The sequence below is a fragment of the Gobio gobio genome (genome assembly GCF_949357685.1).
Source record: "Gobio gobio genome assembly, chromosome: 17".
Classification (NCBI taxonomy): domain Eukaryota; kingdom Metazoa; phylum Chordata; class Actinopteri; order Cypriniformes; family Gobionidae; genus Gobio; species Gobio gobio.
Genome location: NC_137110.1, coordinates 33762406 through 33782805, shown reverse-complemented (window position 1 = coordinate 33782805; position 20400 = coordinate 33762406). Strand labels below are relative to the sequence as shown.

Below are 20400 nucleotides of genomic sequence, written 5' to 3'. Positions count from 1 at the left end.
TTCAAATAAAAAAATTTATTTAACATTTCTGAATCAACCTTACTATAGTATTAGGTTACACCTACAAAGCTAAATGTATAAGATCAGGTGGAAATAGCCCTTTAATGTAACAACAGGCTACCCCTTTTTACAGTGTTGTAGGTAGTCCTTTAATGTAACAATTTACCTTAATATTACAATTTACAGGTACCTTTCTTTATTTTATTCTGTATGAATAATATGTTGAGCAAAGAAAAAAGACAATATTAGAATTCCATAAGTGATAAATTCATTGTTTATGGTTAAACTATAGAGATTATAAATTGGTAAGTTTTTTTTTTGGATGAAGCATGCACTAATGAAATTATGCATAATAATTATAGTTTTTGCTATTGATCATTAACATCTGTTCGTGCAATGTCTTGGGGGTTGTGCTAAAATAAAATGAGCCATACAACAGCTCTATACAGTGTCTGTAAACAATTACAGCTACTTTGTATTGACGCGAGTTAAAGGGGCGTCTACTTATTGAAATTTCTGCTATATCCCAAATCGTGTACGCGCATTCACCGGCAGCTCTGAACATCACCATAAGCGTGTGCGCGCAGAGAAGAAATAGCCTAACGTGACAACGGAGTCGCGGTGGTTTTGGTAAAACCACGAAACGAAGTGCTCTTCTGAAGGAAATTCAGGTGTTTTTCTTTTCTTTCGGGTTATTAATTCCAACAATGTGCGACGCCTCTTGCTGATGTTCCAGCTTTCGTTAGATCTGCTCTCGCTCCGCGGAAGATCCATCATTGAGATCTTGACAGCTTTACAGCCGATGAGAGGTGCACCGGATATGCTATTTATACCCAGACACATTGAGCAGCAATAATGCGTATTATCGCATTTGTCATAGACATTTATTTTGCAATGTAATCTCAGTCGTCTCGCCTGCATTCTTGCACGGAGAGCGGAGGTGGAAAGGAACAGAACGGGGTTTTTTTTATTTATTATTCACCTAATGCATTATCATAACAACGCTCCCATCAATTATTTAATTGTTTCATGGTCAATTCTGGTGTGACAAGAGGACTTATTGTATCTGGTAAATCAAATCAAGGAAGGACACCGCTTACATCTTTACTACTTCAAATCAGACACGTCTTTATTTATCTCCAGCCAGTGGACTCGCGGCAGAAGCGCATTTCTGAGGGTACCGGTGGGGTAGATAGGGGGAGATAGAGACGCCGGAAATAGCAGAAACAAATCACAGGAGAGTAGAGAGGAGAGGAGCAAGGGAGAAAAAAAATGCTACCTTCGCAAGAAGCCTCAAAGATTTACCATGACAACTATATGCGTAACTCTCGAGCCATCGGTGTCCTGTGGGCCATCTTCACCATCTGCTTTGCTACCATCAACGTGGTAGTCTTCATCCAGCCTTACTGGATCGGGGACAGCGTGAGTACACCACATGCCGGTTACTTCGGGTTGTTCCATTACTGCGTGGGCGACGGTAACTCGAACCGAGAGCTGATCTGCCAGGGAACATTTTCCGACTTCAGTTCCATCCCGTCCGGCGCTTTTAAGGCGGCCTCTTTCTTCGTGCTGCTGTCCATGGTGCTCATTTTGAGCTGCATCGGCTGTATGGCGCTCTTCTTCTTCTGCAACACCGCCACCGTCTACAAAACCTGTGCTTGGATGCAGCTGCTCTGCGGTGAGTATTTATTAGTATAATTAGTATGAAGGTTTTTGGTGGAAATTGGTTAAACTAGAATACGGCATCATTTACCTTCTTTTCCACAAAACCAATGTAAACGGTAGATGTAAGAACTGATGCTTGTTTATTTTAATTGTGGGTGCGTGTGTTTTCAGGGGATTCAGTAAAGCTGTTTGTCACTGATCATGCCTTCATGTTGCCTTGCTTTGGCTCTGAGGTAGCCTAGCGCAGAGGGAAATGTTATTAGATATATTTGCCGTATTCATTAAAAGAACACACATCACACACTCACACGTGTTGTGTGTGTGTGTGTGTGTGTGTGTGTGTGTGTGTGTGTGTGTGTGTGTGTGTGTGTGTGTGTGTGTGTGTGTGTGATATTTAATATCACAAAATACTGTTGGTTATTTATTACTCAAATTTTTTTCAACAGAACAAACTGGTATGAATAAAAACCAATAAAGCACTGTGTTTTCTGCGCACTTTATGAACCTCTTTTTATGTTTTTAATATTTAATGCTGTTGATTTCCTCATGACAGTGTTCAGATTTGCTCTAGAAGACAAGAAATCTACTATTACTATCAATATTCCCTGGAATAGGGTCATTTAACTTTGTGAAAAAAATGATAAGTGCTTGCCTGTGCAAAACAGGTCTTCCACCATGCTGATTGTTGCCAGGTGTTGCTATGTGGTTGCTAAGGTGTTATGACTGCAGAAAAGAGAAAAAAAAATTCTATAATATTTAGATAGAGGGAGAAAACCTTGAAAGGAAGCAAAAATACATGGCAGGTACATATTTAAAAATATGTACACATATACCAAATATAGTGTAGTTATAATGTCTTATAATATTTTAAATGTTAAATAATTGTTAAATATTAATAAATTGTTTATAAACTGTGTTGCTGATTGAGATCATTTGCAATCTGTGGAGTCACAATTAATCAGAAGTTTAATACACATTGCAGGTTTAAGTTGATAGCTTCAATTAATATTAACTAATTCATAATTATTATTGATTTTCAGCAGAAGTTAAACTTAAAAGTTTACAGCAAGGTTTTTGTGTAGCTGTATGGCTGATTAATCTAACTTTTAACCTTAGTGTCTGTTTACTTAATGATGCTGGCGTATTTAATGTACTTTGGAAAATAATTTCTATGTGTTTCTTTCCATCCTTGTTTTTCTCCTCCACGTTTTTCTTTTTAGAAATCATAGTAAAATGCTGATTTGCATGGTGGATTTGACAGCTAATTTGTTACAACAAATACAGCTGTTCAGTACAGAACCATATATATATATTCAAACAAAGTTAAACACATACAACACCTACATAATTTCCATATTCTTACATTTAGGCTATAACCCTTATATAGTTTCTATAAAATCTGTTATCTGTTTCTCTTCATCTGTCCAGCAAGCCTACAAGTAAAGCCAGGTCTGCAGTAGTAGGTTGGTGTCATTTCTTGTGCGTACAGTAAAAAAAAAAAAATCTTTAACATTGTGGATTGTGGTAGTATGAAGTTTGATGGTTAAACTGGAGCAAAATTAACCAGGAACTCAGGAAATCAGGCATAAGTCAGTATACTTTACATGTCTCTATCAGAAATACTCTTGGCTAATATGGGGTTCATGGTGAAAACCAAACAAAAAAAAATTCACAAAAGCTTGTCTCACATCTGTTACTGTATGTAGCAACTGGATGACCCTCAAGAATCCTGGAACAATATGGACAAATGGTGTCTTTTTTTGGTTGACATTGGCCCTGTTATGTTTGATGAAATCCAAACACTGCATTTCATGAGAAGAACGGTGGAGGTAGTGTAATGGTTTGGGGATGTTTTGCTACATCTGGAACTGGACAAAGAAATACAATTTGTGCTTTGTATCAAAAGCAAAAGCTTCAAGCAGCAAGATGATTCATACCTGGATAAAAAAATTAAAGGGTTCCTGTTATGCTTTTCCACTTTTTCAAATTTAGTTAGTGTGTAATGTTGCTGTTTGTTTGAGCATAAAAAAATATCTACAAGGTTTTAAAGCTCCACTCCAAAGGGAGATATTTTATTTAACATAATCCCCTTTTCAAGAACTACAACGAACAGCTCGTTTTGGACTACAACACAATTTTTCTGGATCTTATGAAGTCACAATGTTACTCATTTAAATAATCCGCACCCACGGAATACGCAAAAAACAGGACGAGGCCTGGTTGAGCTGCATTAGGGAAGACAGTTTTTTTGCTATGTCAAAGAGACACTGTTTTTTCCAAGTTTCCAAAACTCATATGTTTGACCTTCCAAAGGCTGACAAGGGTGGTTAAAATTGATTTTAAAGATTATTATAACCCCAAAATTTATCTGTGCGCTGCACATTTTATGGAGAACAGCTTGTTTTCTGTTGCTTTTGTAAGGCTCTTGCTTTTGTAAGATGGTTAAGCGCTCCTTAGGAAATTAACCATGGTTTTGTGATCGATAACTGTTTGTATTACCTCATGATTGAATGGGGATAACATATCTATAAGGTATAAGAAAATTACATAAAAATACTACTCTGAAACGTCCTGTGAAATCCTTGCTTGCAAAGTTCTGCATGATCCTCTTGTTCATTTACAATTGTCAGGGTCTGAATCAGGCTCAAATTAGTTTGAAAATGATGCCATCCTTAATATTTACACTAGAGAACAACTCGCAGTTGGTAGGTAGGACATTCCCGAAATTTTCACTACATAGCCTCTGCCATAAAATAAAGCTGAAAATCATAAGACATACAATAGGGTATCAGCATAAGCCATAAGTGGCAATCCTTATGGTCCAAGCATGTGTTTGGAGAACATCACTAAAACAGACAAATTTGAACAAATCGATCATGTGGATGATGTGGATATAGTTGTTTTGGTGTCAGTATCCAACTTCCTTGATTAGAGTTAAGGGATTTCTTAAGCTATAGCAAATAATTAAAGATACTAAAAACCTTTTAATTGACTGCAGTGGTCCTCAAGGTAAAGTTGTTCAGAGTGAGAAGGCAAATCATATGATATACATTTTTATTGTTACAAACACTTTGGAGTATAGAGCCATTTATATAACATGATATGGTTTTGACTGTTGGTCATATTTTTCAAATTGTACACATTTTGGGTTTGGGAGGCAGACCATGATACTGGGTATTCAACTTTCTAGGTTTCACACTGTACATTCACACAATCTCTTATATTTGCAATATGAAAATAATGCAATAAAGTTTGTTTTGGCTGTACAGCTAGCCTGGCGTGGCCATACTCAATTCTAGTCAGAATATGAGTCTGGTACCGCTCCATTGAGCTTTGATTATGGGGCGTGTTTCAACCGAGCCAGAAAAGACCTCAATTGGATAGACCCACAACCAATCAGAGCAACGGAGCGACGCGTAACGTTAGTTGTCAAATGTCAACAGAACTCAACTGCACTGTGTTACCAAGTCCGTGTTTTTCTCCATGTCCGCGGGTTGAAGCGACCCCAATTATGTGATTATCTAAACCCAGGAACGCGAATTTTAGCAGGCAACCTTGCCAAAATAACATATTTTGCCAACCAAACGCCATTTTTTTCCGGAGAACCCCCCGGAAAGTTATTGTTTTGGGCTATAGTTTTGAGTAGCAATTGTGCGCGACATTGCAAAAACACTTGGAAACCCTGTCTGCACGCACGCTGGATTAAATAACATTACAAGAAAAAGATGAGTGTAAACGATCTTTGCCAGTAATAAAATAATTTAAGGATACACAGAGTACTTACCAACACGATCATCGTTTCTGAGAGAAATAGTGAAGGTGAATGCATATACGAACAAGTTCTCCGTTTAGGATTAGAGCAAATTCAACCCAAGAGCCTTCGATGACGTGGATGATTACGTTACTGTTGATCATCTGTCCATCATCGTCTAAAGCCCGCCCTGACAATTTCATTGGTCCGAACAGTTTCTGTTCGGGCATAATTCCTCCTCTATGGAGCGAGTCCAGACCGAATTGCCCGAGCAAAAAAAATTGTGGGCGGGGCTAAATTCGGCTGGCATCCAGGCTACTGTACAGCAGCTCTAGAAGAAAATTGTTTCATTGTCCAGCTTAAGTAAGCTCAGTGTTGATTAATTTATGCTGTAAAAAAGTTATTATAGTTAATTTATCTATATAGCAGCTCTGGAGAAAACAGTGATGTCATCGTCCAGTTCAGTTCTCATACAAGGGTGTCAATGCAGGCAGATCAATAATATTGTTGAATACTTGTCTCTCTTGCACTTCAGTTGTGCTTATAAATCTGAAGGTAACAACAGTTAGTCCTGAACAGACTTTTTGGATCATATATATATATATATATATATATATATATATATATATATATATATATATATATATATATATATATATATATATATATATATATATACAGGTGCTGGTCATATAATTAGAATATCATCAAAAAGTTTATTTATTTCACTAATTCCATTCAAATAGTGAAACTTGTATATTATATTCATTCATTACACACAAACTTATATATTTCAAAAGTTTATTTCTTTTAATTTTGATGATTATAACTGACAACTAAGGAAAATCCCAAATTCAGTATCTCAGAAAATTAGAATATTGTGAAAGGGTTCAATATTGAAGACACCTGGTGCCACACTCTAAAAAGCTAATTAACTCAAAACACCTGCAAAGGCCTTTAAATGGTCTCTCAGTCTAGTTCTGTAGGCTACACAATCATGGGGAAGACTTGACAGTTGTCCAAAAGATGACCATTGACACCTTGCACAAGGAGGGCAAGACACAAAAGGTCATTGCAAAAGAGGCTGGCTGTTCACAGAGCACCTTAATAGAGAGGTGAAGTGAAGGAAAATATGTGGTAGAAAAAAGTGTACAAGCAATAGGGATAACCGCACCCTAGAGAGGATTGTGAAACAAAACCCATTCAAAAATGTGGGGGAGATTCACAAAGAGTGAACTGCAGCTGGAGTCAGTGCTTCAAGAACCACTACGCACAGACGTATGCAAGACATGGGTTTCAGCTGTCGCATTCCTTGTGTCAAGCCACTCTTGAACAACAGACAGCGTCAGAAGTGTCTCGCCTAAAGAAAAAAAGGACTGGACTCCTGCTGAGTGGTCCAAAGTTATGTTCTCTGATGAAAGTACATTTTGCATTTCCTTTGGAAATCAGGGTCCCCGAGTCTGGAGGAAGAGAGGAGAGGCACACAATCCACGTTGCTTGAGGTCCTGTGTAAAGTTTCCACAGTCAGTGATGGTTTGGGGTGTCATGTCATCTGCTGGTGTTGGTCCACTGTGTTTTCTGAGGTCCAAGGTCAACGTAGCCGTATACCAGGAAGTTTTAGAGCACTTCATGCTACCTGCTGCTGACCAACTTAATGGAGATGCAGATTTCATTTTCCAACAGGACTTGGCACCTGCAGACAGTGCCAAAGCAACCAGTACCTGGTTTAAGGACCATGGTATCCCTGTTCTTAATTGGCCAGCAAACTCGCCTGAGCTTAACCCCATAGAAAATCTATGGGGTATTGTGAAGAGGAAGATGCGATATGCCAGACCCAACAATGCAGAAGATCTGAAGGCCACTATCAGAGCAACCTGGGCTCTCATAACACCTGAGCAGTCCCACAGACTGATCGACTCCATGCCACGCTGCATTGCTGCAGTAATTCAGGCAAAAGGAGCCCCAACTAAGTATTGAGTGCTGTACATGCTCATACTTTTTTAAGTAATATTCTAATTTTCTGAGATACTGAATTTGGGATTTTCCTTAGTTGTCAGTTATAATAATCAAAATTAAAAGAAACAAGCATTTGAAATATATCAGTCTGTGTGTAATGAATGAATATAATATACACGTTTAACTTTTTGAATGTAATTAGTGAAATAAATAAACTTTTTGATGATATTCTAATTATATGACCAGCACCTGTATGTATATATATATATATATATATATATATACATATATACATATATATATATATATATATATATATATATATATATATATATATATATATATATATATATATATATATATATATATATATATATATACATATATACATATATATATATATATATACATATATACATATATACATATATATATATATATATATACATATATACATATATATATATATACATATATATGTATATATATATATACATATAATACATATAATATTATATTATTTTTATTTCACTCCACTTAATATGTTTTCCACCACAGTTTTGACATTTAGATTTTCCCCCCAAACTGAAAAAAATACAGCGCATGCAATTTCTATGACTAAAGGCCTGTACACACCGGGACGAATATCGCGCGCGCTTATCGCCAGCATTTTTCGTGATGTTTTTCGGCGTGTCTTGAGGGTTCACAGCCAAGCGATTTCCACTGGCGATGTGCCGAGTGAATGTGCAAATTCAGTAGATGCACTCCCGGTACACAAGGTGGTGCTGCGGCACTTTACGCTTCTGACACTCGCTTGTCACACAGAAGAAGAAGAGAGACAGTATTTACGTGCTTGCCAAAACCATAGACATATTATGTCTATGGCCAAAACCATTCACAGACACTTTTTACTAACTGGCAAGCAGCATTAGCAGCTCATCTTCTTCTTTGTCTACTTACTACTTCTTCGTCGTATCAATGTGTGCCTGGCAAGCGCGTTTTGTGCTCGAGCGCCACCAAGTTGTGTTTTACTGTCACTTCAGCAGCTCCATGCTGTGAACAAAAGCGCCGATCTCATTTGTCGGCCAGTTTTTAACGCGCCGCGTCAAAATAAAAAAACGAACCCGAGGCGTTTTTTTAAAAATTACTCTTTTACACCTGGCGTTTTTCGCGTTGGTGTGCACACTCACATTGGCGCCCTTTGTTTAGTCACGAGGTGTTAAACATCGACGATAAACACGCGCGAAAATCGTCCCGGTGTGAACAGGCCTTAAAGCATGTGAATATTTATTGAGGCAAGGCACGTTCAGGTTTTTATTGGTGATTTGTTTGTTGCTAAACAATTGGACGTTATATTCAGCAACGCCACCGAATAATAAAAAAAAAGGTAATCACGACTTTTTACCTCACAATTCTGACATTTTTCCTGCAATTGCTAGTTTATATCTCACAATTGTGAGAAATAGTCAGAATTGTGAGACAAAAAGTGGCGATTATTTTATTATTTTTATTATTATTATTATTATTACACACAGATAAACTAGCAATTTAGTTTTTTTATAACAAATCCAAGTTTATAACAATTAGTTCTTTATTTTCTTGTAAATTGTGAGACATTTGCAATTAAAAAAGGTAATTGTGGCTTTTTAATCTCACTATTATGACTTTTTTTTCTTGCAATTGTGATTTTATATCTCAAAATTCAGGCTTTAAAACTTGCAAGTTTATATCGCTCAGTTCTGACTTCATTTTCACAATTGTCTCAATTCAGACTTTTTGTATCTCAGAATTGTGAGATATAAGGCCCTATCATACACCTGACGCAATGCGATGCCAGGTGCGACGCAAATGTTTTTTGCTAGTTGCAGCCCGACGCAGTTATCATTTTCACTTCCAGCGCCACGTTGTTTAAAGGAACACGATGACTTTTTGGGACTTTAGCTTATTCACCGTATCCCCCTGAGTTAGATAAGTCCATACATACCATTCTCATCTCTGTGCGTGCCATTACTCTGTCCGACGCACCCACCGCTAGCCTAGCTTAGCACAAAGACTGGAGGTAAACGGCTCCAGCTAGCCTACTGCTCAATAAGTGACAAAATGACGCCAACATTTTCCTATCTACATGTTGTGATGTGTATAGTTACATCGTGTACTAAGGCCGACGGAAAATGAAAAGTTGCGATTTTCTAGACCGATATGGCTAGGAATTATATTCTCATTCCCGCCTAGTAATCAAGGAACTTTGTGCCGTACCATGTCCATGGGTGCAGCAGGCGCAATGATATTAAACAGCCTGAAAATAGGCTTACTTCCGTCAACATAACCAACGTGACTACCTGCTTGCACAGAGAGCGTGCTGGGGACTATTTTCAGGCGCTGCGTAATATCATTGCGCCTGCTGAACTCATGGTACAGCAGCAAAGTTCCTTGATTACTACGCAGGAATGAGAAAATAGCAAATGCACTTGCACCCAGCTGTTCGCCCCCTGGGCATGCTGGTCTGAAAACGAGGTGTGTTCAGGCACATTGATGTTGCGTTGCTATTTTGGGGCAACTGAAAACAACTGCACCATCAACCAACAAACACCTGGTCTAAAGTCAATAGCGCAGTATTTTTGTGTTATTTAAAGGGCAGGTCAGTAATATGTGCCTATAGGCGGGTCCACAGCGCACGTACACTCTGCTTATTGCACACACAGGAATGCGTAGCAGTACACAAACATTAGAGGCTCATTAAGAGAATAGGAACAACCCTTTTAGACCATGACAGTTTTTTCCATCGTTAAACTAGCAAAAGTGGATTCGGACACTCTCTAAGTGAGTGTGCTTCAGACCACGTGCTTAGATCGTTAAAATAGGGACCATTAACTTGCAATTGCAAGTTGTAAAGTCCTAATTGTGAAATATAAACTTGCAATTATTTTTTTTATTTTGTGGCAGAAACAAGCTTCCATTCTCCCATGTGACTTAAGCTCCTACCAAGGATTTTTCCTCAAAGAGTTAAACATCTTAGGGAGTTTTCTCTTGCCACTGTTGCATTTGGTAGCTGTTTGGTCACTGGAGTAACTTCATGAATGTAAAATCTTCATGAAACTGATCATGGTGAGTAAGAACTAAGAGTGGGACTGCAGGAGTCTGATCTAGGATGATTTGAGAAATAGACCTGACCTGGTAGCCCGGGGTTATTCTACAGTACATCATGTAGCCTTGGTTTTCATTTCTGTAAAGAAATTTAAGTTTTGATGATTTTATGATATCATATATGCTATCTGCTTTGCAAAGAACAAAGAACAATATATTTCTTTAAAGCAACTTAATAAAAATTCATGATGTTTTTGTTTATAATACCTTGAGGCCAATCATGTGATTTAAATTATTAGTGACAAACACTTTGGAGTACAGAGCCGTTTACATGCATGCATATGTTATGGTATTGACTGGTGGCCATATTTTTTACACATTCCTTTGTCATTGTCACATGTAGGCTGTTTTGGTTTTGTCTTCACTGTGTTTTCCGTTCCTGTTTTGCTGTTAATTAGTTTTCCACACACCTGTTTCTGTTCTCCCTGATTATGTTCCCTGTGTATTTAAGCCTTGAGTTCTTTCTGTTCAGTGTCCGGTATCGTCAATGTTAATGTAGTTGTGTGTGAATAATTGTTCCTGTTATCTCCTGCGTGTTCCTGGTTTGATTCATAATTAAAGACTTTATTAGTGATATTCCTTCATTGTGCACTCATTGCAGATATTTCGTAACAGTCATGGACATATGCCTAATTCTGTGAACATGCCTAACTGTCCACAATTAGCAGTTTAAAACTTCATTTGTTGTTGTTGCTTACCACCAAATTTTAGATCTTTTCATTTAAGACTTCAGTGTGATGCCTACTGTCATGACTGTCAGTCGTCTTTGCATAGGAAATAAGTAACAACGCTGTTGCTGTTGAGTTTCTTTATTTCGTTCTATTTTTGTTTAAGATTTTCTTTATTTCTTTCTGTTTTAAGATTTCTTCAGTTTCTCCCGGTGGACTGTCAGGCTGCCATCTCACACAACCATACTGAGCAGCTGGTCCTTGTCCCCCTGTCTTCTGCTGGTGAACTTGAAACCCTTTTTTGCTTTCTGTCTTGAGATAGAGGTGCTATGATTAACATACTTAACTATTGTTCAGTTAAGCAAAGCTTTGGGGTGTATCAGTCATCATTTAATTCTGTCAATCTCACTGATCTCATCAATGTCAATCTGTTTGTATAGATTTTAGAATGGTGACATTATATAACTATTATTTTCCTTGCAACATTACACATAAAAAACAATGAGCATTAAAACATTGATTTTAACTTCAAAACAGTAATTATTTGGGATAACCATATTAAAGTCACCATTAAATCAAAATTGACAATTTTTAATTATAAGTGATTTATCCATGCACATTATTTTTGATTTATCCTTGCACATGGGGGAGGCTGCTGCTGCTGCTGCACTGTATGCACAAGTGACTGTTGACTGTTTATTGCACAACAGATGTGCCATTCTGTACTCACATGTTCAAAGCGGCAGTCCAAAACTGAATATAAATCATACAGGCAAAAGTTCACTTCAAGAATGACCACACTGCTGAGGTGATCTTATCGCTAGCATTCCTTGCACATGTGAGTTATCACAGGCACATAATCATCACTTTATCTTATCGACAAGGCATATCGGCTTCATTTTGTGCTGCTGGCGACTAACAACAAACTCTTGCTTGTATATACTCTCGTGTACTGTATGTAATTTTTTTGTTGTTCCTTGTCATTCGTTCGTCATCTTTGCTTTATTTTTAAGCATTATTGTGCTTAGCTTCAGCTATGATAAAGAGACATCCACTCTTGCATTGCATGTTCGTGCATTTTGTGAGTAGAGAAATAAGGGAGGGGTGTGCTTGTTAGGGTTGATTTCAAATAACAAACAGTGTTTCATAGTAATCGCTTACTGCACCTTTAAAGGGATAGTTCACCCAAAGAATATTCAGACGGACCGCCTTTCGTATTCAACTTATGAAAAAGGCATAACTGACGCGACGATGACGTTGGACGTAGTGTAATCATTTTGAACAGAGGCGTTACACTTTCTTCGTAAGTTGAATACAGAAGGCGGTCTGTCGGAAGCTAGATATTTTACTTTAGAAAGTTTTAAATATGGATATTTTTCATAAAATAAAAACAAAAATCCATCGGTTCGCTTCAGAAAGCCTTTATTAACCCCCCGGAACCATGTGGATTACTTTTATAATGGATGGATGCACTTTTTTGGGCTTCAAATTTAAATATAACTCCAATTGTGTTTGGCTGAAAGAAGAAAGTCATATACACCTAGGATGGCTTGATGGAGAGTAAATCATTGGGTAATTTTCATATTTGGGTGAACTATCCCTTTAAGCTGACAGTTTTTTACACAGTTTATTGTATTGCTATCATTTTTATTTGTATCGGGTTTTTTTTAATATTTTCTCCAACATCCCAAGCATAGGCCTATTTTTAATATAAGAGTAGCCATGTCTGCCATTCCCTTACAGTTATTTTACCTGTTCAACAGCAGTCTGTTATGCTGCTTGATATTACAAACAGGTATTTGTTATCATATTATTTTAATTTATTATCATAATAATCATAAGCACACTGGTTTGTAGCTCAAATAGTTTTACTGCATTACTGTGTTATTCTTCTAGTTATAGCAGCTAATGGGATCGAAGTCTCTCACATCAAACAAAATAGCTAACTTCCACATTGAAAAATAAGGTGGACAGAACAGTGTATAAAACAAATTCATAAAAGTTGTAAATACTAAATCAGCTCCATAGTAGAGATTAATAATTAATAATTAATAATTTCATTAATTTTGTAACTGACTAGTAGACTTGTTTTTTGTTTTACACTTTGCAACATAATGTACTAATTTTTAAATGAAACATTAACATGATGGTCATTTATTGATGTAGCCTTTGTAAAAATATAAAACAAAACATTAAATGTGCAAAAAAAAAGATCTGTAAACGACTAGTATTTGTCAAGTCGACTAGCAGCAGCAGTATCTTTTAATCGACTAGTTAACTAGTCACGCACATCCCTACTCCATAGCGGATTCCAAGTGTTCAAGGTCTTAGGGTGTTCCATTTAAACCTATAATTCCACCAGTTGTGGGCACACACGTGATGTAAGCGATGACGTACAGTGGGCTCCACAAATATTTGCACTTGGTAAATATGAGAAAAAAATTACTTTGAAAGGTTTTTTTTTGCAGTTTCTTTCATTCAAAATATTCACAAAAATCTAACCTTTAATTAAGGTAAAAATCTTAAATCATAAGACAATTGTTTTCTGAAATATGTGTATTTCACAATTAATGGCACCTATTAATTTAATCCTTTGTGTTACCTCCCTTTGCCAAGATAACAGCCCTGGATCTTCTCCTATAATGCGTAATAAAGTTGATGAACATGACAAGAGATCTGAGACCATTCCTCTATACAGAATCTCTCTATACTTCAGATTCAGAGGCCCATACTTGTGGACTCTTTTCTTCAGCTCATCCCACAGGTTTTTTATGGGGTTCAGGTCAGGGGACTGCTATGTCCATAGCAAAACCTTCAATCTGTGGTCAGTGAACCTTTCTGTGATTTTTTTTTATTTTTGTGTGGATCATTGCCCATTGATCATACTGTAAGATCCAACCACGGGCCAGTTTAAGCTTCCTGACAGGGGTCAGTCAGGTGTTTATTTAAAGGGTTAGTTTACCCAAAAATAAAAATTAGACCATGATTTACTCACTCATCAAGTCATCCTAGGTATATATGACATTCTTCTTTCAGACGAATAAAATCGGAGTTATAAAATGTCTCTTCCCAGCTTTATAATGGCAGTGACTTGTTGGGTAATTTTTGAAGTCCATAAAAGTACATCTACCCATCATATAACTGCTCCAAATGGCTCTGGAGGGTTAAAGGAACACTCCACTTTTTTTGAAAATGGGCTAATTTTCCAACTCCCTGAGAGTTAAACAATTGAGCTTTACCGTTCTCTAATCCATTCAGCCGATCTCTGTATCTGGCTGTAGAACTTTTAGCACAGCTTAGCATAGATCATTGAATCTGATTAGACCGTTAGCATCTCGCTCAAAAATGACCAAAAACGTTCAATATTTTTCCTATTTAAAACTTGACTCTTCTGTAGTTACACCGTGTACTAAGACGGAAAATGAAAAGTATGGCTAGGAACTATACTCTCATACTCCCTATGCCTAACCCGGCCAAAGCCAAAAAGTATACAAGTATACTTGTAGGAGCTAATATCTTGGTTAATGTAGCACAGAGGTTCTTAAAGTTAACTTTTTTTTTTCGTGCACAGTTGAAAGTAGGTGTGTTTACTTTAAAATCAAATGCATAAAAATAAGTCACAGGAAACAATGCCCACAAAATTGTCATATCCTACTAGACCAGGCTGGACGTGAAAGTAAAGCAACTGGTTTAATACTGAGTCAGATTTTTGGCCACACTGATTCTGTTGAACATCCTGCTGATAGGACAGCTTTCATATTGAACCAGCTGACCATGGACTACACTCCAATGCTAAAAAATGTATATGCTTGCAGTATTTACTTTTTCTATCTGAGTTAGTAGTCTAGGCTTAATATTATCACATGGAATCGTTGATGGCATTGATATTCTGCAGAAAATCAATGACATCTCAGATAATTACCTATTCTTTTTTTATATTCCATTTAGCCAAGGCCATAAAACCAACTCCTTGTTACAAATAGGGTAGAACTATATTTTCTACCACAAAAGAGTGCTTTATGAATAATCTCACATTGTCTGGGTCACACCGGAAAGGAGGGGGGGCCAAGTGAATTGGAGTTGGGGTTGATGTCTGTGTTAGGGAGGCGGGGATTGTTGGCTGTGCTCACCAGCGGTGGTGAAATGGCTGCCGTACCAAGAGAGTCATGTGTGTCTGCAAGCATTTTAATGACTGGTCTAAAATTTCATAAAGCCGTGATGATGATATTATTGGGGCCAAGCACCAAAGGTGCGGAGCCCCTCTTGAAATCGTTAGATTTCTTATTATTATTATTCCGCCATTGAAGTCTATGGCAGCCCATAGAACCGTTTGCGGGAAAGTTATCAAATTTGGCACACAGATAGAGGACTGGCCCAACATTAACCACACCAATTTTGGAGTCTCTAAAACAATCCCTCTAGCGCCACCACCTGCCCAAAGTTTGACTCATATTTTTGCTAATAACTTTTGAACCATAAGGGCTAGAAACAAAATAATTTTTTCTTCTGATTCCTTGGCTCAATCCATAGACCGTAAAAAAATATGGACGACGCGACTTCATTGACTTCCGCTGATCATAGTTGAAGCTTTCGGAGGCCCGTACACGGCGCTGACATCTTGGGACCGAGTCTGCACAGTAGCGATCTCGGGACCGGAGTTCCGCAGTAGAGAGCAGGAAGTAGAGGCGCGATTATCAAAAGCCTGCCCACACTCTCACAGATGCAGAACAATTAATTATGATGGTGTGAAATAAGCAGTTATGGAAATGTAGAAATGAAAGCTAAAGCTCCAATCTCCTCCCAAAAATCCCGAAAAAAGTCTGTTAGTGCCTCAGTGACAACTTCACTCCCCAGAGAAGCCGTCAATCCAGCTGTCAATCATGACGTCACACCCCCCGTTTTTATAGTATCAAAAAACTCACTAAAACTAAACTTATTTAAAAAACGAACACTTGAAATGAAATCATCGTGATAAAAACTGCCTAAAATGACAGAAACCATCTTTTGAAAACAATTATTTGAAGTGTAATTGAATTGTTTAGTGCGTCCATTCTAATACATGGAGGGGTGGGGTTTAGGAGCGGAAGCTTCAGTTTCTGAGAGGAGCACTACAGGCTTGGCTCAATCCAATTCGATTGCACCATATGACGTCATTTTCCGTCATAATAATTTTCCCGCCATTTTTAATTAACCGAAAAACCTACTTTTGCAAACTCCTCCTAGGCCGTTGCTCCAATTTTCACAAAAACTTAACCAGATCATCTCCAGACCATGCTGACAAAACAACATGGAATTCAAGTTGATTCGTCAAATTGTTTTCGATAAACGCGCGAACAAATTTTACGTAGCGGTTGCAAAAATACACTTATGGATATATCTCCGCAACGCTTTATCGTATTCAAACCAAACCTGGTACATGTTATCACAAGCATGACCTTAGGCAACATGCAGCGTTTCGGCGCAGCGCCACCTACTGGTCTGGAGATACAAAAAATGCCTATTTTTGCTTATAACTTCTGAACTGTTTGTCCAAAAATCATTAATGGTATCGTTAGATTAAGGATGGCATGCTGAGTCGTCTGATATCCAATTTTACCATATCGCCCATTTTGGCTGTCGGCCATTTTGAATTATGTGCTAAAATGCTGTATTTTATGAACGCATGAACGGATTGTTACAAAACTCAGTATGGGTCATCAGCACGATGCCCTGAAGTAGCCTGAGAAATTTTGAAACAGCGCCACCTAGTGGATAATTTTTTTTTTTCCAAACGCTTATAACTTTGGGTGGGGTTGACTTATTTTCATGGGACTAACTTTTTTGGTCTCCTGAATCCTTGCCGAGTCCAAAGATATCAGACTTGCCAGGATTTGGCGTGTGGTTTGTGCAGCGCGGTAATTTAGCGCTTAAAAAACGTTAGCTGATATCTTCGAAACCGCTACTCCGAAAATTGGAAACATAGGTCGATAGGTAAACTTTCCTGCCCAAATGTTAAAATATTGATAGTTAGAGGTAGTAAAATCATTGTGACAGTCCTTTTTTACATGTTTTTTTCATATAAATATCTATAACTCCAAAACAAAATGAGATATTTTCACCAAAATTGACACACACATGTATGGGCTCACTCCGAAGACACATAAAAAAAATTGTAGGATTGTGCCTCTTGGTGGCGCTATAATAGAACAAAACATGACATTGGCCCTATACAACTCAATGTTGGGGGTTTTAACATTTTTACTTGAAATTGTCTTCAAATGTCTTCACTCATTTTTTGAGTTGGTCTGCTGCTAGCTTCCTTGTTTGCTTCTGTTGCACTTGTTGTTATTATTATTGTTATTATTTTTATTGTTGTTGCTGTTGTTAAGTTGTTCAGTGCATTTATATCTATATATTTCTCTCCACAACATCACCAGAAAAATGTTTAATGTGTAAAAAACGTTTAAAGAAAAATAACTAATAATAATAATTAATATTATATTACACTATATTCACCTATTGCTTAAACTTGTCTGCATACACTACTATCTATACATCTATATATTTTGCTGACTTTTTTTTTCTTTTTTGTGTCTGGGTATATGCCATTTGTCTCATCCTTTGCATAAGCTGCTATTTCAGGTTGTTGATTTGTGTGTTTTGTTCAATTAATAAAAAAATCTTCCCGACTCAGAGTTACAAATGATTTACTCTTGTCATCTCCCTATTATCTCTCTATCTCTCTATTAGTGTTACTGGATCTTAGTGCTGCATTTGATACTATCGACCACAGCATTCTTTTAAATAGACTCAAGTAGACTAGTTGTTAAATAGACTAGTTGTTAATTTAAAAAGATTTTTGCTAAATGGAAATATGACAAATGGTGGTAAAAAGTCCACACATTGCATTTAAATGAACACACATTTTGATTGGTAACGACAGTCATATGTCATTTCATGACAGATGTAACACGACACTGTCATTATTGTTACGCCAGCTAGAGGGCGCATGACTTTAAAACATAAATAAAGGTTGTAATTTTTTACGAACCTAGAGTCGTTTTTTATTTGGAGGACAGGTTACAGGTCTCCCCTGTTTTTATTACATCTGAGAGGGGCATGGCTTGTGTACCAATATAAGCCCATTCACACCAAGAAAGATAAGGTTGTTTTTGTTTTTAAATTATGGACATAGTAGTTATTTTCTGTTTTTGCCATATGCCATTTTCAGAGCCCTGCTGCTTCAAAAAAAAAAAGTGTACTAAGACTGCAATAATGATAATGTCTATTTCCTCATTTTTGACTGTAGAGTGTAAAACTAAAAGAGAGCTGAACTAAAGCTAAAATGCATTGGTTTCAGCACCAGTTTTGAATTCCAAAAACCTTCTTATGGATATAAATGCCAACCTTTTTTTCCTGGGGGCTGTGCTTTTGCATGAATATGACTAAGGCTTTCTAGTAGGGGCTTAGACCATCTGAAAGAAATAAACAAAATTATATTCTTATGCTTAAATAAGCAGTCTCAGAAAATTCCATTGAGATAAATGGACAGTGTGATGTCCATTTTTCTCTGCAGTGGAAATGAAAATGCAGATACTCTGTCTTGCGAGTATACAGAGTCTGGGCAAACTGAGGTTCCAGAGGGAGATGGTTGAGGGATGAGAGTGTCTACCTGTGCTCAGTCTAAGGTTGCCACTTCACATGTTGCTTGAGTGCAGACCATTGTTGCAGGAGCAAGAAACTGTTGTTGGACCTTCTTGTACCTTACAGACATCCTTGAAGCATAGATGGCCCTCGTGGCCCTTGAGCTCTCTTCCCAAAGTTCCTTTGGTATTCTCCCATGTTTCAGTCGGTAGATAAGTCCAAGCAATCAAAGTCAACTCTGTCAAAAGAGCATGAACAAGTTTGGGATGTTACCGCTGTCCAAGACCTCTTGGTTTGTAACTCGGTTGTTCTAGCCTGACAAGCCAGACCCACATCAAGATGTTGGGTCTGGAAACTCACCATTGACAGGGCTCAATCCGAGGGGCGGGATAAACGGTTGTCTTTCAAATTCCCTCTGCACGCAATTGGATAGCGCCATGAGCGCCAACCGACCAGAGCAAAGAAGAAGGTGAAGCCGAGCTAATGTTAGTTGATAGACTTTCGCCATATCCGGTAGGCAAAACTTCGAACATATCTTCTTTTCTTAAGAATGACTTCAGTGTCGTTCTTTGTTCTTTTCTCAAAGAAAAGCTTAACTCCAAGTCTTCCAGAGTCGCGGCCAAAGCCGATTCAAAAGACCGCTGTTCGTCAGCTTCTTTGTTTACGAGTAGCACGCGGAACCTCCACAACTCTGCTGTGACGTGCCGTCATTATGTTAAGCCCGCCCACCGACTCTACACACGCTGTAAATGGCCTGACCAGAGTTTGGTTTTTCCAGCTCTCAGGTCTACCAAGAGTTGCTAGACTACACTCGTGGCAAAATACATTTTCTGCCGCTAGGGTGCATCTAGATTTCTAGGCTACTGTTGTTCCACTTGCCACCAAGAATGCACCACAAACATTGCATGTGAAAAATGCTTCAACTTTTTTGTCTTAAATAAAGGGTCTAAGATTCACAGCCATAAATCAAGGTACTTAGAGCACAGCTAGGCTCTAAAAACTGTCAGTTTGGTGTTTTAACAGACAAGCATTTTCAGCCTGGCGAGTAATACAACTGTTTGTCCAATTCTCCTGTTTATCTCAGCGTCCATGCTGAGGCTGTTTGTTATATTAGAGCCAAGGTACATGAACTCATTATAATTGTTAATGATAATTGAAAGGGGATCCTCAACACATTGGCATAGATTAATGATCATATGGAAAACCTGGCATGTTTGAGAAAATCTGTTCATAAGCTGCTATACAGTCCTTCCAGAAAAATGCGGCTTTTTTTTGTGATTGTTGCGGGCAAAAATCCTTGATTATGCGGCACGTTTTCTTAAAAAATGCGATGAAAAATGCGGGATATTTATGCAATTTTATGCGATAAAATTGCGGGAACTTGCAAAAACTGCGGTTTGATGAGAAAGAGAAAAAAAGCACTACATCACAGAAAGTGCTGGAATATTTAAGTTCTCATCTTGTTTTATTGAAGACCTTAATAATGGCTCAAATTTACAAAACATTTAGTCAATCAAGTTCTGTAGCTTTACAAAAGGAATATGCTACAACTTCTGAAAAAATTAATAAATAACTTCCTGTTTTACAGATGTC

The 20400-nt window shown here is 37.6% G+C and overlaps 1 protein-coding gene across 2 annotated transcripts in view; it reads left to right on the top strand.

Annotated features, from left to right (window-relative positions):
- Positions 1 to 543: 543 nt before the first annotated feature.
- Positions 544 to 20400, top strand: part of lhfpl4a (LHFPL tetraspan subfamily member 4a) — a gene marked incomplete at both ends in the record, with an annotated part of 59585 nt that continues 39728 nt past the window's right edge. Inside the window, one exon of one of the 2 annotated variants that reach the window (XM_079841000.1) lies at positions 544 to 1678. In XM_079841000.1, the coding sequence (XP_079697126.1) occupies positions 1273 to 1678 (406 nt within the window). The remainder of the gene's footprint in view (positions 1679 to 20400) is intronic. The other variant, XM_079841001.1, reaches the window with a different exon arrangement.